Source organism: Octodon degus, unplaced genomic scaffold (genome assembly GCF_000260255.1).
Source record: "Octodon degus isolate 3935 unplaced genomic scaffold, OctDeg1.0 scaffold00240, whole genome shotgun sequence".
Classification (NCBI taxonomy): domain Eukaryota; kingdom Metazoa; phylum Chordata; class Mammalia; order Rodentia; family Octodontidae; genus Octodon; species Octodon degus.
Window position 1 is genome coordinate 1,087,552 of NW_004524816.1, and position 19,379 is coordinate 1,106,930.

The following is a 19,379-nucleotide window of genomic DNA, read 5'->3' on the forward strand; positions in this document are numbered from 1 at the left end:
AAGTCAGGTGAAAGTTTTCATATACAACCTGGAAACCTTCAAGTCTTTTAATTTTGAATGAAATACTTTGAATTAATATTTGTATAGTCAGAATTTGTATAGTTAGGTTTCTTTAGTGCAGTTGGTATGGGGCACCTAAACCACATAACTGAAGATACCAGGGGAGTAGATTTTTAGCCTGCCAAAGACGGTTCCTAAGACATGTTAGAAACACTTCTACAGTGGTAATGAAAAGATCCAAGTTGTCTTAACCACACTAATTCTTTGCTGTGTGGTTCTAGATCATTCACTTCCATTCTATGGGCCTCATTGTCTTCGCTTGTCTGATATGAAAAAAAAAAAAAAAAAAAAAAGACGAGCTGATCTTTTTAAATTCTAACCTTTTCTGATTCCAACTGAAAGCAGACATCTGACTGAGGCAGACATTTCTAAGCACATGAGCACAGTAATCCAGTAATCAAATGTCAGTTGTAGAGGATAAGCAGTTGGAGATGTGGACATAAAATGTTTACATTCGAAAGAAGTACAGAGACACAGAAAGGCACAGAGTCCCAGCAGGAGCTTGGCTTCAGACATGAGCAGTGGGTGCTATTAAGTCCACGGTCAAGCTGCCAAGAAGGGAAAACCTTACACGGAGCAACTGATTAAAGCCCACTGACATGTCACATCTCTGAACACTTCCTGGAACCTGGACAGAGCAGGCCAGGAGAAGCCCAGGCTCCGGGGATATGTAAGGTTCTGTTTGCATCAAGGACTCAGAAGCACATGGAAGCAGCAGGAAACGGGAACCTCTTTACCCTCCTTGTCCCTATATTTGTCTTTCTGCATCTGAGCATGTAAGTGTGTGTCTGTTGGTCTGTTTGTCTCTCTGTCTGCCTTTGTCTTTCTGCTCTAGCTTTAAATGCTCTCTGTACAAAGGCAGTAAGTGCCAGATGAACTGAAATTCTTTTCCCAAACGGGTGGCTGTTACACGTGAAAGAAATAATGCAGGGTCTGTGGGGTAGAAAACTCCCTTACATTTTTCAACAAAGCAGAGATAGCCATGGAACAGCCTATTCAAATATTGCTCAACTTTTTAACTAGATTAAAAGTTATTCAGCCAAACACTGAATTAAGCAATACCCTCACTCTCTTGTTTAGCACATTCAAATTTAAATCATTACAGATTTTACCTCCACTTTACAGATGGACAAACTATGACTCAGAAACATGAAGTAGCAAGTCCAAACTTACAGTGTCCCTAAATCCAGTCGACACTGGATTGAAATCCAGAAAAGTGTAACTTGGTAACTGCGAGGTGGGAAGTGTCAGATGCTGCTGAAAGAAGCCTGACTTGTTACTCGACAGGGTCCAAAGTGAGGACATCTCAGATCTAGTAACATACTAGCATCAAACTAGAAATCAGATTCTCTGGAAAATCTGAAGCTTTCAAAAGAGAGGCACTTAAGAACTATACTTCTAAGGGGCCGGGGAGATGGCTCAGTGGAATAAGCACTTCCTCGGCAAGCGCAAGGGCCTGAGTTCCATCCCCGGTTCCAAAAAAAAAAAAAAAAAAGAACTATACTTCTAGTCTGCACTGTAAAACCCCCTGTCTAATTCACTGCTTCAAGCCTGAGCAGACAGCACAGCTACCCCAGGCAAGAGAAAAGTTTGGCTGGGCCTCAGTGTCCAAGTCTGTAAAAGGTAGGCCTGGACCAACCATACATAGCACTCAGCTCCCTCCTGCTCCATGAAGGACAGGGCGTATCCATGCTGGCCTGACTTCAGGGAACCTCAGCACTCTGAGGTGGTCTAGAAAGTTAATTTGATCTTTTATTCTATTTTGCAAAGCTAACAACCACTCCTTAAAACCCTTTATTTAACGAATTTCAGGCCACAAAGGAAAAAAAAGAATGGAAGAGTGGAATGGTACTAAGTCTTAGCTATCTCCTGAACATATCACAGGCTCACACAAACTTTCTGACTGTCTCTGTGCTGAGTTACCAAGGGCTTAGTGAGCCTTTAAATATTTCAAGATGTATGAGAGATTACTCCCTGTCCTCTTTTATTCTAATAACAACATGTTCTGGGCCCTCTGCCAAAGACCTAATATCTTTGTGCAATTCTAAATGAGCACAATTTTTCTCTATGCCATGATCACAAGAAAAAATGAGTAGAAGTTGTGCTAGGCATCGGTGCACGTACCCAGGACTCTACAGGCATGTGCAGAAAGGCCAGGCCCACGTGTGCAGCACTGCAGAACCAGCTCAGAGGCTGGCGGTCCTCTGATGGGACAGACTGGGTCAGCCTGTCCTTGGGCAGGGCCTTAACACAGGTCACTTCGGAATTATCTCCACCCATCAACCAGTAAATACCTTAAGGTCAGAGAAACAGATTCTCCTGGATTATACTCCATAGTTAGAGACTCTGCCCATGAGGTCTCCATCAAAATACAAGTGGGAAAAGCTTAACCAAGAGACCATAATTGAAGAGACCATAATCCAATAGCTTTCCGAATTTCAGTCCTAGGAAAACTACTGATAGTAAGACTCCTCAAGGAAAAAAAAGGAATGAATAATCCCCTAAGTTTATTTGATTATTTAAGTTCCATTACTAGGAAACACCTCAGCAGAGCTAAACTGACAGAATACAAGAACAAGACAGACTCAGGATTGGAGGGCCACCTGTGCTGGGTGCTTCTTTGGACAGTGGAAAAAGAACTGCTCCCTGCCAGAGGCGTACTGAAAAAGAAAAGAAAATCCACACACCTCTGACAGACTCTGCTTTCCCATTAAACCTTAGATTCCTCACCCGATATTTCTTTTCCTGCTCAAACTTTTCTTCAAATTTCCGAATCTTCCGCTTGAGGCTCTGGATGTGCTTGGTGAGCTGAGGAATTGTCTGCGGCTCCTTGCCGTCGCCACAGCTGCTCCGGGAAGAGCTTCGGGGCCTGTGCAAGGGCAGGAGGGGAGAGCACTAAGGATGGTGAGCTCTTGGCAAGCACTGCCATGTGGTCTGCAAAGCAGGAGGCTTTGAAGAGTCCACCGGGCTGCCCAGGATCAGACGCGTCTACCAAGTAGTGTCTGCTCTTCCAAGCAGACACCCGACTTCAGTATGGGCACGATGTCATCAGGGACTCTAATATACAAGGACCAGAATATCAGTGCACGAAGTTTATTTCTCACAGCATTGAGAGGCCAATTTCAGACTCAGAAGAGATGAGGTTGGTGAAGTGTTATCTTCAATAGGCAGTACTCTCAACATGACTCAACATTTTCAAGGAAGACCGTAAATATGTGGTTAACTTTTCTTGACATAGCCTTTGCAAATGTGACAAAGCAAGTGGCACCTCCAGAGAATGTGCTTCATGGCACACCTTTATAGGATAATGCAGTTTGGGATAAATCCAAGAATAATGGCATCAGTTAAGAAGGAAAAGCTAGGGATTCCCTAAGCATCATTTTATCAACAGATTCTCAACTCCATTATTCATGGGACTCAAATATAAAGAACACATAGTTCTGCAATCTCATTCTTTTTTTTTTTTTTTTTTTTTTTCCTTTTTTGGTCAGGGGAGGGATAAGGGGGATTGAACTCAGGACCTTGTGCTTGCCAGGCAGTTACTTATGCCACTGAGCTATATCTCCAGCCCTGTAATCTCATTCTAATCCCAAAGGCAAATTCTAAATGGAGTGTGTAGGAAAGCAGGAACCTGATTAGAGATACAGATAGATAACGGATAAAGCAGAGCTGCACAGACAGAAACGCACACTGGTAGACTGCTACTTAGCTGGAGAAGCAGCTACTGTAAGCCACCACTTTTCTAGAGTCTAGGACCAAACTGAGGTGGACAGTTCTCTAGTGTTCCCATCATCTATCCAGTGACTCTGCTGGGGGACACGGGAAAATACTGAGCTAACTAAGAGTGATGCTCATGATATCTGCATATAAATACTTAGGATTCTAGTTCCTCCACCAAAGAGGGCAAGTGCTTGGAGTGGCCAGTCTCTTGTGACCATTTCCTCCTGTACTACGAAATGCTCGAGCAGAACTCTTAACTAGGCAGTACCCACATCTGCCTTATCGGTTGGGCCCTACAGTTGCATTTGCATTTATGTTTATACTACTTCAGAGAAGTTCTATTGTAGGTTGTAAATGTGGTATTTGAAAAGCGGCATGAAATGAAGATAATAAAATATGATCATCTTACATCATAAACTGCTGAGCACTGGGTGGAGAAGGGGCTGACTCAGGGTCTAGGTTGAATCTCTGGCTTTGGCTGAAGATGGAGCATCGCGGTGACAGCAGCGGGTTGTCGCCATCAGTGATGTGGTAGAGCAGCCTGCTGGTGCTGACAGACATGTCTTCAGGCGTGCTGTCGGCTTCGTTTTGCCCATCTTTGTGGGTTGTCATGGAGTCTGGGAAAGCAAGATAAATGATCAAGACTTAGAAGTGACAGAGGGCTTGAGACTGTCATGTTCCTAAATAAAGATCATAACCATTCATTATAATGGCTCGCCTCTTTGTCATTCCTTCCTTCTGGGGATAGGAAAAGCTTTCAAAAATAATGCCATGCCCGGTCTCACAGAATTAGATAAACAATATTACAAAGCCACCACTAAAAAAGTTGGAAACAAATTATTTCAATTTAAGTTCTTCAGTCAGCATAGCCCAAAACTATAAAAATCCTCTTTATTTCATAGTATTTGTAATATGGCCTCCAATATATTGAAAATGTAACAGGGAGTAATAAGAAAACAATAAAATAGAACAAAATATAATTATAAATTATGCAGAAGAAAAGGAAAACAGAATTAGCAGTGAAGGAAGGGAGGAAAAAACAGGGAAGAATGAGGAGAACAAAAGCAAGGGAGAAGAGAGAAAAATTCTCTTCCACTAGGAAAATTATCTAGCAGTGCTCAAAAAAGATGAAGAACCTTGTTTATCAATGTGAAATGGAGTTAAGAAATGTTACATGGAAACCACAGATTTCAAAACAAAACAACAATGATCCACTTTACATAAAAACATAATTCATGTGCACAAATGCATGAAAAGGTCAAAGAGGTTACATGGTATATAACTGCACAGTAGGTAGGATTCAGAATAATTTTTTTTCTCAAAGTGTTATGTAACATTTTATTTTAGACTAAACAAAACAATAAACCTCCTCCAAATAAACTCTCCAGATAGCCAGCTCAGTGTCTGAGGTATCACTATAATCATTCCTCTTTAGTTAGCTCATTATAGCCGGGTGTGGTGGCACATATCTGTCACATCCCCATGCCACAGCTGAGGCGGAAGGAGTTCACGTTTGAGTTCACACAGCCAGATCAAGCCAACTCATACTGCATAGCAAGATCTCATCTCAAAAACCAAAAGGCAAAAACATAATAAAAATTAGCCCAATGGCTCCCTATTCTCAGGTCAGGTCAAAAGCTGGGTACTCCTATGCTATGGAGATCAGTGCAGGGGAAACGCAGTGTGTCACCAGAGAGGCATGAGGATCCTGAGGGTGCTAGTGCCCAGGAAAAGCTCACTCCCTCCTGGGCTCTAGATAGAGTTACTCAGCAAGTGTCTCAAATAAACAGCACAGTCTTCACCTAGCAAGCAAGTCAGGACAATTTAAGGCTTTCTTTACATCTAGGGTACTTCTCTAAAGGTACTGGAAAACCATATTCTGGGTAAATGAGCAGAGCCAGACAATACTGACAATTCACTTTTCAAAAAAAAAAAATTATCACAATTTAGTATGGGAAGAATCTCAATCACATTTACAGCGAGCGATTCTTTGTGGTCTAGAACTTGACATCAGCTTTGTGTAACATCAAAGGTCAGGCTAGACGTGCCTGTATTTTCAGTTGATTTTTCTTTGGTGGGCTGAGGGTAGTTAACACACCTCCTTCTGTGCCTTTGAAGCCCACTCTGTCAACAGCTGAAGGTGATCAGAAATGGACAGGGCGAGGGCAGCACCTAGGCTGCAGTTTAGCAAGAGCCCTGCGGAATAATAGGAAGAAGACTTACTCATTAATAAGTTGTATCACACAGTAAAAACCATCATCAAAACCCACCAGGAGATATTTGGTTTCCTATCAACGCTTTCCTTAAACCACCAGATTCTAAGAAGAAATGAATTGCATTTGTGTCATCTGTTTTACTGACAGCATCTTCTGGTAATAAGCATCAGAAGAAATAATCAGAAGAAAATAATCTTTAGCAAGCACCTGGGACCAGAATATGTTACTTAAAATGAGAAAAGACTAGAGAGCTTCAAACTTTCAGCTAAGCTATGGTCCTGGACAAAAATGAAGATAGTCTCTTGCTGTTTTCTAAAAGATACCCAAAGGAGACACTTGGGCTCCTAGAACAACCCTGCAAAACAGAGGTGGGAAAAGGGAATTTCGGAAACTCGTAGACACCTAAGATATGCAACTTCACAGAACTGCAGACTGCGATGGATGGCATGGTTGTGAAACTCCATTGGCATGGCATGTGATCCCCAGGAGCACTCCCGTAATTTCATGCCTAATCACATTCTAACCTCTCTTCCCTCCAAGTCACTCCTAAAAGAAGCCACAAGCCAGAAAGATCCCCAAGCAACCAGCTGAAAAGCAACAAAATCAAAACCTGATAATTCGCTAGAGCTTCTATTCCTTGTCCACAGTCACCACTTGAGTAGAGAAGGCGTTTAATTAAGTCGGCTGGCACATGTATCTGTGTGTGCTTTTCTGTAGAGAGAATCACTGAGCTCGCAGAAGAAGCCAATGTGGATTCAGGGCCAGCGCTGCTGCCATCCTGGGAACAGAGCCCAGGCCACAGCTTCCTGACTCCGCTCCCTGCTACAGAGGGCTCATGACACAGTTAAACTCGGTGGCCTCCAGTGGTTCTCTGGGCTGGCAGGGATATTAATTTATCTCACAGAAGAAGGGGAGCCTGCCAGGACCAAGGCACACTGCACATGGTGTAGAGGAAGGGGCCTTCTAGCCAAGCGTCTGCTGTGCTTACACGTTCCATGGGACCCAACCAATCTTTCAACATCTCCGGTTGCTTCCTCAACCAGTCTGAAGGGCAGTCACAAAAGCAAAAGACCTGCTGCATATGTGCTTTTAGGAAACAATGCTACGTTGTACACTAAAAGGTGTTAAGAGGATAATACCTGTTGAATGTTCCCTGTGATAAAAAGCTATTCATGTTTTCTAAATTTTTTGCAATGAAGATATCTTAATTTTATAGGGAGGAAAATTAAGGAGATAAAGTATCTCAGTTGAAATATAATAGAATATAAATAGTATGGATGTTGAACCCTAGATCTACAGGCAAAAAGAGACCTTGGAAGTGATGGCCCATTTAAACCTCAATTTCAACATCTATAAAACATGGAGAATTATGATACATGCCTCACAGGACCTTAAGGAGGATGAAATAAAAATGGAAAGCCTTGCGTAGCACACTATGTGAAACATTGGCATGAGGCGGAGAAGCGGGTAAACACAGTATCCACGAGAACCATCATTTTAATATCAAAATACATTAAATAGCTTCACCTCATGGGAGCCCCTATGGAGGTAATATGGAAGTGATAATATATCTCAACATCTCATCCCTTATTTATAAACAAGAATAATAACCATATTTAATATTCATGGAGTGACTAATTTTGTCCTCAGACTTATTCTGAGAGTTTCTGCATGTTATAAAGGTTAATAACAAGGTGAGACTGGTTTTTACGTGGTTTCCACTTTAAATTCAGTAAGGCGGGTAGTATACTGCACTACAGCCATTCAGGAAATCTCTGCCCAGTGCCCGCAGTGGAAGGCTCCGCATCTTCACCCCAGAAAGCTCCCGGCGGCCCACTCCCAGCACAGTGGGGAGCTGGAGAAGAGGAGCCATTATCATGAGTGTGTGAAGCCAGGAGACCACTTCCGCTCTGGCTGCAGCTCCAGGCAGAAGCAGATGTGACATTACAGATGTTAAATGAGCCAGTCAAGTTTAAAAGTATAACTTGCCAATGTGAGTTTTTAAACCAATTCAAAATTTAAATAAATCTCTGTCTCCAAATACTTACGAGGGACTGACTGATGAGCTGTAACTGAGCAGATTTGTGCATTTGCAGCTCCAGATTTGATCGTCATGGTGGGCCTGGAGGAATCAGTGTGATATATTCTAAAATACCAAATAGCAGCCTCTATTGGTTTTAGAAGCTAAGTGAGCCAAAAGCATGTCCATGATTCTAATGAGGTTCAAGCATCAGAGTTCTCGCTCAACCTATCTCTGGACAGAGAGCACAGAGGGCGACAGTGTCACACACACAAAGAGGACTGCAAAAACAAAAGCAACTCAAAAAACCATGTGATTATTGCTCTCTGGTGTGTTCAATTTTAAGTCTGTTGAACTTGAGTGTGGAAGGTGCTAACAGGGTGGCTTCATGGCATGAAAGAATATGGGTGCACATAAAGGCACCCCAGTAACTACTACCAGTGAAATGGAAGAACCTGCCTGGTTACAGACTGCCAAGAGGAAACTCTCATCTCTCTGACAGGAAGACAGTAGAAATGAGGGTGGATGAGGCTCGTCCTTCAACCAGGCTTCTAGGTTCAGCTTCTGTGAATAACCTCTACAAGTATTAGGGAGCTGAGGGGGGGGAATCTGTCACCAAAAACGCAGTGTTGGGCTTCTCAACAGGGGAATCGACAGGTCCCATGAGGCAGTCTGCCATCACAAATAAAAGCATCCGCTGTAGGTGTGGACCTAGATTCACGTCCTAGTTTGTTATCTGTGAAACTAGAGATGCATTACTTGATCTCTTTCACTCCCACTGGATTTGAGAAATTATCAAGGGAAATGGCCAAGGAACAAGGTTGATCTTTGAGAACATCTTTTCCCTCCCCAAGTCACCAAAGTGAAGCCAACTGCGCAGATAACAATCAAGCAGAGCAACATCCTTCCTGTACCCCTGGCTGGAGAAAGACTGTTCACCATCCACAGTGGTGTCAAGGACCTAGAGGCACCCTTTGGGTGTACAGAGGAAGCTAGGCACAGGCACTGATCATCCTTCAGCCTAATTGTTGCCACAGGTCTCCTAGTTGATCCCTGCACAATTGATTACCTCAGTGGTGCAGCTGATAAACATCTGCTTGTAAGATCAGAAGAGCTGTTTTCAAAATGGAGTTATCATTTCTGAGAACTGCTTTAGGAAACAGAAGGACAATACATAAAGGCAGCAAGAAAACTGCTAAAGAAAATTCCATCATGGGCTGCACCTTTTTTATTCATTTTGTTTGGTTGTATTTTGGTTTTATTTGTGGAGCAGGGCCTTCATCAAGCTAGGTGAATGCTCTACCACAGATCCATATATCCCAGCCCTCACAGATTATGCTCTTCCAGCCAAGTCAGACAGGAAGCATAGCTTGGAATTCTTAACCTCAGGGGTCGACTAAACTGGTGGAATTAGCCGCAGGTCCACAGAAACAGAACAAAAGAAATACACAACTCTTAGGAACCAGAAACTCCAGGAGAGGTTGTCTACTGACTCTGAGCTTCAACATGGTCTAGAGCAGAGCCAGACACTGAGCCGGACGGGCAAGGAGACGGTGCCACCTATTTATCCACAGCCATTATAAGCATGGAAAAATACCAAAACAGCCCTAAGAATGGTGTTTTTAAAAATACTATATGGAGAAACTATGTACAGTGTACACAGAGGAAGAGTGGTATATGAGAAATCGATGGAATATCTGCTCAATTTTCTGTAAATGTAAGACTGTTCTTTAAAAAAATCTTCTAATTTTAAAAAATGACTACTAAGCCACGCACATTGGAAAATGCTGTGTCCCAGCACTCTGGGTGGTGGAGGCGGCAGGAGGACAAGTTTGAGTTCCATCCAGGCAACTTAGTGAGATGCCATCTCAGAATAAAATGTTTAAAAAGTCTGGGAATGTAGCTCAGTACAGCCCCTGAAGTCAATCTCTAGCACCATAAAATAAAAGGTAAGTAAATAAAATCTCTGCAAAACTACTGGACTAAAGTCTGGGCTCCAGTGTTGGTGTCCTGGGCTTGGCCAAGAGTGCCGCCCTCTCCCAGGTGGCTCCTCTGGGCTCTGCCATGCCTCAAGGTGTGTGTCATCATTACAAAGAATTGTGGTGAAGAAAAATAAAATAGTGCAGTTAAAATAGTACCTGTCCTCACTTAAAAACTGATTTTTTAAAAAAAAAATTGTAGATAATTGCCTGGCAATCTAGGCTGTAGGACTAATGTTTCTTTCCTATAAAAAAAAAAAAATGTATAAATGGCCTCAAACATTACAGTGTCATCTATAAATTTTGAAATCAAGCTAAGCATGGTGGTGCATGCCTGTAATCCCAGCACTTGGGAGGCTTAGGCAGAGGACTGTCATGAGTTTGAGACCATACTGTGCTGCGAAATGAACTCATGGTGAGCCTGAACTACATAGTGGGGCCCTTTTTTAAAAAACAAGAAGCAAATGAATTGCAGCAAATCATGAAGAAGATTATACATCATGACAAAGTGGAATTCATCCTAGGAATGCAGGGATGGTTCAACATACCCAAATGCATAAACGTAATAACCACACCAACAGAGCCAAACACAAAAACCAAATGATCATCTCAATAGATGCAGAAAAACTTTTGACAAATTCCAACACTCATTCATGATTTTAAAACACTATAGAAAATTAGAATAGATGGTCTATATCTCAACCCAATAAAAGCCATCTATGAGAAACCAACAGCCAACAACATACTAAATGGGCCAAAACTGAAAGCCTTTACTTTAAAATGAGGAACAAGATAAGGATGTTCACTGGCTCTACTCCTATTCACATAGTTCTGGAAATATTAGCCAGAGCAATTAGACAAGAGAGAGAAATACAAGGAATAATGATTGGAAAAGAAGAAGGAAAATTATCATTATTTGTAGATGACATGATACTGTACATAGATGACCACAAAAACTCCACCAAAAGACTTTGGATTCAATAATCAAATTCAGTAGCATAGCAAGGTACAAAGTCAACACTCAAAACTCAATAGCATTTTTGTACATAAAGAATTAATGCTGGAAAAGAAAAATTAGGAAAATCATGTCTTTCATAATAACATCCAAAAAAAAAAAAAAAAGAAATACTTAGGAATCAATCTCACAAAGGAAGTAAAGGATTTATTGAAAGTTACAGGATTCTGAAAAAAAAAAATCAAAGAGAATTTCAGAAAATGCAAAGATATTCCTTGCTCCTGGACTGGAAGAACAAACACTGTGAAAATGGGCATACTTCCAAAATTGTCATACAGATTTGATACAATTCAGATTAAAATTCCATTAGTATACCTCACAGATCTAGAGAAATATTCATCTGGAACCAGAAGAGACCTAGAATATCAAAAGCAATCTTTAGTAACAAGGACAGGCAGGAAGTATCACAATCCCTGACATGAAATTATACTATAAATCAGCATGGTACTAGCAAAGAATCAGTCCTGAGGATCAATGGAACAGATCAGAAGATACAACCACAACTGTAATCACATTTAGCCATCTTATCTTTGATAAACGGTCCAAACATGATCACTGAAAGAAAAATAGCCTCTTTAATAAAAGGTGCTGGAAAAACTGGCTCTCCGTATGCCAAAGGCTAAAATTAGACCCAGGCCTATCACCATACACTAAACTACAGTCAGAATGGATCAGAGACTTAAACACTAAATCAGAAATACTAAATCTGGAGGAAAATGTAGGTAGAAGTCTTAAGGACATAGGGCAGGTAGGGAGTTCACAAACAAAAAGCAAACGGCATAGGTAATACTTCAAAGAATCAACAACTGGGATCTCATCTGCTTGAAAAATTTCTACACAGCAAAGAAATCACCAACATGAAGAAAAGAAAATCCATGAACTGGGAAAAAATTATAGCCAACTGCCCCTCTGACAAAGGCCTTCTATCTAGAACATATAAAGAATTAAAACAGATCAGGCCCCCAAAATTCAAAGACCCAAACCAAAACTGGGCATTTAAGATGAATATATACTTCTCAGATGAAGAAATACAAATGACAAATATATGAAAAAATTTTCAACATCATTGGTCATTTTAGAAATGAAAATTTAAACAACACTGATACTCCATCTCACCCCAGAAAGAATGGCTATCATCAAGAAGTCAACCAGTAACAAATGCTGGAGAGGCTGTAGTGAAAAGGGAAAACTTCTCCACCACTGGTGGGAGCACAGACTGGTACAACCACTATGGAAATCAGTGTGGAGATTCCTCGAAAAGGTAAGATTTGGGGTTCCCTTCAACCTAGCTATTCCCCTCCTTATTTTTTTCCCAGAAGAACTGAAAACATCAAGCTACATACTACACCCATGTTTATAGTAGCACAATTTATCAGCTAAACCTTGGAAGCAACCCAAATGCTCATTAACTGAAGAATGGATAAAGAAGATGTGGTATTTTGCACAATGGAGTACTATTCAGCCATAATTTGAGGCTTTTATTGGTAAACAGATGCCACTACAGGCCATACTCTTAAGTGAAATAAATCAAACCCCCATGTACTCACATTGTATTGTCTTGTTAGTGTAAGAACCTAAAAGAAAAAATAAAATCTGAAGGGTACAGTAGGTATTGTGAAAAGGGATGAATCTGTTGAAAAGGAAAGAATTACTGAGATGAGGAGAACAGGAGAGGGAGTGGGGGAAAGAGATACCTACATATGTAAGCAGGATCATTTGGATAATTGTATTGTGGATTTCTGATGATCTATGGAAAGGAGCATTTAATGCTTAATTTTTAAAACTTTTTTCAATTCTTTTTTCTTTTTCTCTCTACTTAATTTCCTATAACATTTTTTATCCCAATTTTGCAGGCATATACCTGGTAATCTGACCAACTAATCTGAACACAACACTATGCAATATAACAAACACTGTCAAATTTATATTTTTAGTGAAATTCTGTATCATTTGTATTTTTCCCTTTTTAATATTACTTTGTACTCTCGTTAAAAATTTTAAAAAGCAAAATAAAACAAAAAATTTTGAAATGCTTTAAGGTACACTTTCTTTGGAAAATGTGGGTAATGTAACACTCATTTCTTTATAAACCATGAAGATACTTATAAAAGCATTAGAGAAAAAATATTAGTAAAACCTTTCCAACCAAGTTATGTCAAATTTATAGCACAGGGTAGATTTTATTGCAGCAAATGTAGTTTCAGTTTTAATAGGGGATAATTATTCAGTCATCACCTCTATAAATTATTGCTGTTACAAATACATTTTCCTTAAGGGAACTAATGTAATGTCAACCATAGGTAAGACTCTCAGAAGGAAGATATAGAAATAATAGTATGAAATATAATTTACACACCTTGAATGTAGGTAGAAATTATGATAGAGAATGTATTTAAAGACAAATGCAAGGAATATTATTGAGAAGACAGATAATATAAATTCTGAGGACAAGAATATCCCATGTTTAAAATAATGGTAACACATTGTTGTAGTTACTTTTCTCATTGCTGAAACAAAATACCCAACATCCACAAGTTAAGGAAGGAAAGGTTTATTTAGCTCACAGTTTTTAGAAGATTTAGTCCATGACTGCCTGGCCCCAGAGCAGGTGTCACATGATAGACAGGCATCACAGAAGAGAAACAGTATATGAAGGACAGAAGGTAGCAAAGCAACAAGGTCAACCACAGCTCTTCCTTTCTCTCATATCTCATCCAGACTACTTAGAAAGGGGAAAACTCACACCCTTAATCCTGGTGTCCTTCAGCCTAGCACTGCACCATGAGTCAGTCCCAGCTAGACACAAGCCATAACAGATAACATTTATTAAGCATTTACCAAGGACAGTGTTTCTAAAGTTGCATGTGTGTGATGCCATATAATTGTCATAACGTGCCACAAACCCAAGAAGACTAAGCTTTCTTCTATTTGAAAGACAAGGAAATTGATGAATAGAGAGATTACACAAGGTATCTGAGATCACCTAACACATGAGTTACATTTCAGAACAGAGTAGAGTCAATAAATATAACATACTTGAACTTTCAAGAAAGCTACGGCATGGTTTTCACACCAAGGTTTTTTGAAAACAAAAGCAAAGTTGACTGGGAAGAAAGAGCTGTGGTTGACCTTGTTGCTTTGCTACCTTCTGTCCTTCATTTTGCACTGAATATGAAATTTACTTAGCAAAGAGCAGAGTTAAATGAAGATATTTATGACAGATGTGTCTGTACAAATCCTTATGCTTAGATTCTGGGTTACTCCATTTTACTTGAAGAGGTAGCATAGAGGAGTAAGTACAGAGTGATAAATCTGAGTTTGCAGATGTTGGCATGTTTCAATGCGTTAACACACTACACAACCACAGAGCAAGGACACAAACCATGAGGGGCTCATCAGTTACAGATGACTTATGCGGGTGATCAGCAGGTGATGTAGTCAGAGAAAACTAATCTATCTACTCATAGCAAGTAATAAGCAGTCCACCACTAATTTGATAAGGAATAGAAGTTGTGCCATTCTTACAGATTGTACTGGAATAAGAAAAATCATGAAAATACAGGATTTTAGGAAATACTTGGAAAATAGTCCTATACGCATAATTGGCCTGGAATTATTTCATAAAATATTTCTATGGTCTATAGTTTAGTTATTAGTTCATTTTAAAGTTGAGATAATTGTTGACTCAAATATTGTTATAAGAAATAAGATCTCTTACGTACTTTGGCCAGCTATCCCCATTGTAATATTTTTCTATATTATACTAATTCTGCAAATATTCACAAATAAAATCCTACTGATTCCATCAGAAATACTCTCACTGCTCAGATAATACAGTCAGGAGGAACAAGGGCTACACATAATTTAGATAGGAAGACCTGAAATGACAGCGGTGGGAGGCTATGACAGTGACAGCTGACTACAAAAAGTTAATCAGCTACACTTTCAGGTCTCCCCAGTCCAGGAATGAATGGAGAAAGTTACTTTCTTTTTATTTTTAAATATTTTTATTAGTATATGTTTGCAGGAATGAAGAAAACAACAGTGACTTTGGAGACATATTTGTAATGCTCTCACCTAACTTCCAGTTGTGGAATTGTAGACTATTTCAACTACAGTGACCTGATATTCAGGCCGCAGGGGCAGAACCGGCTCTGCACCAGCGCCCTTCCTCTCCTTCCCCCACACATCCCACCGCTCCCTAGCGGCCTCCCTCTCCTGCACACATCCCACTGCTCCCTAGCGGCCCTCCCTCTCCCTCCCCCCCCCACATCCCACCGCTCCCTAGCGGCCTCCCTCTCCTGCACACATCCCACTGCTCCCTAGCGGCCCTCCCTCTCCCTCCCCCCCCACATCCCACCACTCCCTAGCGCCCTCCCTCTCTTTCCCCCACACATCCCACCGCTCCCTAGCGGCCTCCCTCTCCTCCTGCACACATCCCACTGCACCCTAGCGGCCCTCCCTCTCCTCCCCCCATACATCCCACTGCTCCCTAGCGGCCCTCCTTCTCCTTCCCCCACACATCCCGCTGCTCCCTAACGGCCCTCCCTCTCCTTCCCCCACACATCCCACTGCTCCCTAGGGGCCTAGGGCAGCACCTTCTGCATGTTGCTGTGTCTTCAATTTGGGGATAATGACATACTGAGTGTGCTTAGGAAGTAAATGGGAGGATCCATGCAATGCTTTCTGATGCAAAGGAAGGGGTCATTTTTAGCTCATGTTGATGTTATTCATTTTAAAAATGCTAATGAGGGATTGCAGCTCCTTGATAGCCCTGGTGACATTTGTGATTGGCTTATTCTTCATTGGGAGCAGGGATGTGTAGCAGAACCACTGGCCTGCATTCCCTAGACACCGCAGTGTCCATGCCACACTTCACAGCTCTGACAATCAAATAAGCCTCCAAATAGTACCGATGGAGGTAAAAAAAACACCTTAATTGAAAATCACTATTTTAAAGGAACCAACTCAGGACAAATAAACAAAGTACTACTTTCCATGTTAGTAGCCACATTTTAAAGCAACAGATGGTACAAAGTAAAAATATAAAAAGTTTCAAGAAGGGTTGGAAATCACATACAAGCCTATATACATCCGTTTGTTTCTTTTTTCTTTTTCTTTTCTTTTTTTTTTTTTTTTTTTTTCCTTTTTTGGCAGAACCAGGGATTGAACTCAGGCCCTTGCGCTTGCCAGGGAAGTGCTCATTCCACTGAGCCATCTCCCCAGCCCCTAGTTTCTAAAAGAAATGAGGGAGTTCTGTCTATTTGTAACTTCCAACTAATAAAGTCCCTTTCTGGGGCCACTCCCAGACTGAATGAAGTGCAAATTCCATGTATGGTCAGACTGCCTAGTAGGAAATCTGAAATGCTTTCCTGTTCTAGAAGTCCAATTGTACGTGAGTCCTGCAGCAGCACACACTTCGCAGCAGCCCTGCTTGGCGCTGTGTTCTGGACAATGTTCCTGAATCTCCTCACACAGTAGTATCACCTGGGTGCTTTCCCAGCGTAGAGATTCTCAGGCTTCATCTTTAAATCTTTACATTTTAAGGTAGGAAATAGACCTATATAAACTCAGTAAACACTTTAATTGGAAACTCCTGGTCAAATGGAGCATATCTTGAAATATGTGAGAGAAGGGTAAATTCTCTAGCTTTGCCTCATCTCAGACTTATAGATTATGCAGAATTCTTTATCATAATAATTATAGACTCTATATTACACTACTGTTTGCTATGGCTTAGATCTAAAATGTCCCCCAACAGTGTCACATTCAAAGGTGGGCAGGTAGGTCACAGGGATGAGGCTGGGAGAGGAATTTACTCGCCCTACCTCCACCCTTCCCTGCTTCCTGACCGCTGCACTGTGCACAGTTCTGTCACTCCACTTTCTGCCATGCGGCGTCTGCCTTGGAGTCAGCCAACCATGGATCTGTGAATCCACTGAAACTGAACGCAGAAATAACCCTTTGCTTTAAGTCCTGAGTATTTTGTCCCAGTGATGGGAAATCTGACCATGAAAACACAGCCCTGCCCAGATGGAAAGTTCAATCTGAAAAATCAAGTATAAAAAAAATTAAGTGTTTCCTCAGAACCATTATTCTAGTACTAGTGCTCATTATTTCTGATGAGTTTTTGCTAAAACCTCCACATACCATTGATCATCCATGGTGAGACAGAGGTGGGTTGTGCTCAGCCATATGGGATGTCAAGTAGTCCTGTACACGCTAAAAATGACAAGCCACTACAGAGACAATACTCATTCCATTTCCCATTCAGTGACATGGAATGGATCTTTATTAAGGCCACAGGGGAAAGATTTATTTCTGCTGCAACAGCTATTGATGCATCTGGAATGGTTCTGAGCCTAACGACTCCGTGGGTTCCTATCCGAGTCAGACTGAGTTGCTGTAATAACCCACAAGGCCAGTGGCTCATCAATGGAAAAGATTATTTCGCACAGCTCTGGACGCTGGAATTCTGAGGTGAGGGTCGAGCTTGGTCAAGTTCCGGTGAAGGCCCACTCCCAAGCTCCACATGGTTGGCTTCTCCTGTCCTCAAGATGGGAGAGACCAAGGTAGCTTTCTAGACCCTTCTTGTAAGCACAACAATCCCTTTCACAAGGCTTCCATCCTTATGACCTAATTATCTTCCCAATAGTCCACCCCCAAGTAGCATCACACTGGAATTTTGAATTGAAAGTATGAATTTGGGGGGGGGCACAAAGACTCAATTTATAACAGTTTTTATTTCACATTATGTGGTTTACAACCTAGAATTTGAGTAAATAACTGTCCTCATCAGCTGGCTCTGAGAATTTGTCCTTAAGTGGTACTCTGTGTACTATAAATGTGACAGTTCTGGGCCAACCAGGCCACCTGGTCAACCCTGGTAAAGCCTACAAGCTATGCTTCCACTTCACTCTCCCTCCACGGCCTTTCTTAATGGCCAAGACATCCAGCAAACCTTTCTGCAGTTCCTGTCCCTCACCCCCCCCATCCATGTCTCCATCCCACACAGTCTCAGGCTGTGAATGTGATGTATAAGCATGTTCTTCCTTCTAAAGTGAGAGGGTGGAGCCTACTGGCCCCAGACTGTGAGTTATAAGACTCATATTCTGTGAGCTTCTCACTGATAAAATTAAGATAAAGCACAGTAATGGAGAACTTGACTAATTTAAGACACACTCCACTTAACAAGTCAACCCCCATGCTTGTGATTATTTAGGAAATATGCAGATTCCAGGACTTCCATCTCAGACCATCTAAAGATAAGCCTGAGAATCTCCATGTTGGAAATGCTTCCTGGTGTTTATGACATGAAGAAAGTTCTAGAACACTACTGAGAAGAAAGTGTTCATATAGGACGGCCATAAAATGTGTTCTTGCTTCAGGTTCAAGTTATAGTTGGATTTCTTGTATAAGAAGCATTTATACGTCGTACTAGTTGTGAGAAAGACCTTTACAACTCATAAACTCAAGTTAAGGTCCAATATTATGATACTGAAATCTACAGCCTCCTAAACTTTGCTTAGACCATTATTCCAGATGATCATTGCAAAAGTTGATTAACAGCATATAAGTCATGCCTTAATTAAGTCTAAAGTGAGTTTAAAATCTAAGAGGCATCAGTTTGTATTTATGAATGTTTACTATTAACAGTTAGATGGTAGTATATCAGACACTGTTGTAAAAATCTCTTTGTGAAATTTTGTCTTTTCACGGCCTCAACAAGTAACAAATGCATAGATAGACAGATAGATAGATAGATAGATAGATAGATGGCTTAAGACTAAATACTAGACTTTAAGAAAGACAAAACTGTTTTCAAGGGCTGGTGAGACAGCTCATTGGACTAAGCACCTGCTTAGGCAAGTACAGGGACTGCAGTTTGATCCCTGGTACCAAATGCCGTGCTGGCCCTGCCCTCGGGCGTGCTGAGCCAGAGAATGAGTACAGGCATTGTGGCACACGCATGTAATCCCAGCACTGGGGAGGCTGAAAACAGAAGAATCACTATGAGTCCAAGCTGCATAGTAAGACACTGTACCAAATACATAAAAATAAATAAATAAAACTTTTCAAATTACTATAATCTTGTATGGCCTAAGGCATTTATGCTAATCTTATGCAACAATCTTCTCACCAGAGACTTACTCACCCACAAAAAAGCCTACAGTGCCAAAATACTCAAAGATCACTTGAGAAATCCATTTGGAAGCCACAAGTTAAGGACTGCTGATTTGAGCATAACTTTCTTCTTTATGAGTGATGCATAGATTAGAAAATGTAGGTGCCGGGGAGACGGCTCAGTAGAATAAATGCTTCCCTGGCAAGCACAAGGGCCTGAGTTCAATCCCCAGATCCACAAAAAA

The 19,379-nt window shown here is 41.1% G+C and overlaps 1 protein-coding gene across 2 annotated transcripts in view; it reads right to left on the bottom strand.

The window, feature by feature from the left end:
• Nucleotides 1-19,379, bottom strand: part of Fam13c (family with sequence similarity 13 member C) — a 100,009-nt gene that overhangs the window by 15,541 nt on the left and 65,089 nt on the right. For both annotated transcript variants that reach the window (XM_004645872.2, XM_004645875.2), the window contains exons 6-7: nt 4,190-4,397; nt 2,791-2,929 (exon numbers count right to left, since the gene is read on the bottom strand). In XM_004645872.2, the coding sequence (XP_004645929.1) occupies nt 2,791-2,929; nt 4,190-4,397 (347 nt within the window). The remainder of the gene's footprint in view (nt 1-2,790; nt 2,930-4,189; nt 4,398-19,379) is intronic.